Source organism: Pinus tabuliformis, chromosome 7 (genome assembly GCF_031772625.1).
Source record: "Pinus tabuliformis cultivar Carrire ecotype Pingquan chromosome 7, CPIR1, whole genome shotgun sequence".
Taxonomy (NCBI): domain Eukaryota; kingdom Viridiplantae; phylum Streptophyta; class Pinopsida; order Pinales; family Pinaceae; genus Pinus; species Pinus tabuliformis.
The window spans coordinates 437,203,752-437,206,405 of record NC_142293.1 but is presented as its reverse complement, the minus strand read 5'-3'; the positions used below and the strand labels follow the sequence as shown (position 1 = coordinate 437,206,405).

At 37.7% G+C, this 2,654-nt stretch overlaps 1 protein-coding gene across 1 annotated transcript; it reads left to right on the top strand.

The window, feature by feature from the left end:
• Nucleotides 1–649: 649 nt before the first annotated feature.
• Nucleotides 650–2,418, top strand: LOC149247837 (uncharacterized). Its single transcript, XM_089455948.1, has 2 exons — nt 650–979; nt 1,209–2,418. Exon 2 carries the CDS (start codon nt 1,240–1,242, stop codon nt 1,855–1,857), a length of 618 nt encoding a protein of 205 aa, XP_089312074.1. The 5' UTR covers nt 650–979; nt 1,209–1,239; the 3' UTR covers nt 1,858–2,418.
• The last annotated feature ends 236 nt before the right edge of the window (nt 2,419–2,654 follow it).

Here is a 2,654-nt window from a genome sequence, read left to right as displayed (position 1 = left end):
ACAGGGGACTATGTTATTATATATTTAGTCTTGGAAACCTTATCTCTCCTTTGGATACTCTATTTTGTTTAAAGTATTATCACACTGATAAAAATTGGCGCTCACTCCAACATTCCATTTCACTGTGGAGAGGTTTAGGAGTATTGATGTCAAAGAAGAATTTACTTTCACTTGATTGATTTGTGACCTTGTATTTTTTATCATACTAGTCATACAGAGCAAGGTTCTTATGTTATAAGACTAGCATATTTACAACATTGTTAAATGATTAAGATTCTTGGGAACTAAAGGAGTCGTATTTATATTTCCATACATGTCATGTGTCTTTTGGTCCTGCATCTGATTGATGGCGATAGTGGATTGGACTCCCATTGGCATGCTTGACTCCAAATTGGACCATTTAAATATATTTCTAAAGATGGTGCCGGGTCAAGCATGCCAATGGGACATCAAATACCTTACAAAAATGGGGGATATTTTGTTATAGAACAGCCCATGGATACAGATTGTGTGGTACAAAAATGTCTAAAGCTGTTGTCTGAATTTGAAAGAAAGAATATAACGGCCTCATCCCGATTCTTCTTTAATCTGTGTGTTTAGGGATAAGTAAATCGATCCCATGTATGCTACGGTATCACTAAAGGAATACAAGCAGGCTGCTGCAACGAATCGAAATACCCATCAGGGAGGGGTTCTATTCCCCCACACCCGAAGGCCCTTACTCTGCATATTTAGTTTTTCGACAAAACGAAGATGAAGGCGACTACGAGCAGGGTGCGTGCTGTTGGGGTTGCTGTTACGGTATCGAGTTGCGAGAATTGCCTTTCCCTCAAGATAAATGCTTGACAACCCTCTACACGACGGGCATTGGAATATATTCCAATACGCACAAGAATAGAGTGTATTTTATTCCGGTTCTAGGCCAACCCATCTCCTCCAATCGGTACTATGTTGTTCAACCTGAAAGCAAGTACAAAGGGTGAGCATTTCTGCTATTTATCACAATCTGTTTTCCGCCATAAAAAACTGCATCGCTTTTCCAGTTATAGCTAAGTTGCTAACTGCGATTAAAACAAAATCATTTAGTGTCGATGTTGATAAAGAAGCATCAAAATAAAGATGAGCGTCATAAGCATTTGTCAAATTTTTAAATAATTTTGGAAAAAGAATGAGAAGGTTGGCTGCTAAGCATTTTGACCTGTGTACAGATTGGTGGAAACTTGCTCCACAGAAGAAGACATGACTAAGTTCTGTATTTGTAGATGTATCAAAGACTTGCGTCCTAGATCTCTGGAACCCAACAATCCATACCAACAGATCCAAGTAATTCAAAAGACACGTGGGTTCACTTCAAAGTGCATGGCTTCTGATAGATTTCCTTCACAGTTTCTACGTAGGGATGGTAGGGATGGTTGGTCACTTAGCGCCGAAGATTTGTGTGGTAAACATGACAGACTTGGATCTGCCCCTTTATCTTCATCAAGGGGCAGATCCAAGTCTGTCATGTTTATAGTTGGTGAATGGTACTGCCCCTTTATCTTCATCAAGGAGCTGGGCAGCACCTATAAGGATCCCAAAATTGAGCTGATGGAAACACCTTTCTACAAGATGGAGCTAGAGAAATTTTGGGAGGAGATTTACAGAACAGAAGTGCGTGCTCCCGGTGAAGATATAGTTGTACAAAGAACAACAAGGGTGGAAGAACCATTACTATTCGGAACTCAGGCAGTTGAAGAGATTAGAGATGATGATGGGAGTGTTTGGATGAAAGGAATAATGCAGGAAAAGGGAAAATTGATGGGGGTGAGACTAAGCTGGCCTATTATTGCAAAAATCAGGACAGATCAAGTTAGATAAGGATTAGAAGCAACAAGCAGAGATGTGAGAGTGGAGAAATTATTCAATAACAGTGGCACTGGAAGAAAGTTTGTGTGTTATGTTGTAGTGGAGAGATATGTATTGAAAAGAATGGATGGAAGTGTTGCTCTAACATATTCATTTAGAAATTGCAACCAGATAGAAGGGAAATGGGAATAAAAATGCATCCAATCTGATGAGGAAATAATATGGTGGCTCAAAAGTACAATCTACAGTGTTTTGTCTGTGATATCTATATCTATCCATAGATATATGTACTTACTAAGATAACCTATGATTTCATAATTCTTTTCATAGAGTGCACAGTAATTGTATTATAATACCAAGTATTATTTGGATCGTGTGAATTATATCAGGATTCTTGGTACAGTTGAAAGATTCCTAAGCCAATGTATTTCCTACTTCTGGCCAATATTCAATGGGCTGCATTCTTTTTCCTTTACATGTAAACAGGGGACTATGTTATTTATTTCCCTTTACATGTAAACAGAGGACTATGTTATTATTTATTTAATATAGTTGAGCATTCTTGATTTGCTAATTGCTTGGTCATCTATCTTGTTTTTTCTTCAACTTCATAGACCCAGTCGTTGTTTTAATGACTGTTTTGTTTTACAATGTCTCCAACCAAAGTTTGGTATTTCCTTGCTTAGTCAGTTCATAGAAAATTAACATCCAAAAATCGAAGTTCAGAAAGAGACAGGTGATAGTTAATATTTTTTCTAGGCTACAAGAATAATCACTGAAAGAAAAATGGTTGCGAAGTTTTATGGAGT

What these genes read in the sequence shown, in the direction of transcription:
- LOC149247837 (XM_089455948.1), top strand. Translation starts at nt 1,240, where the DNA reads ATGACTAAGTTCTGTATTTGTAGATGTATCAAAGACTTGCGTCCTAGA.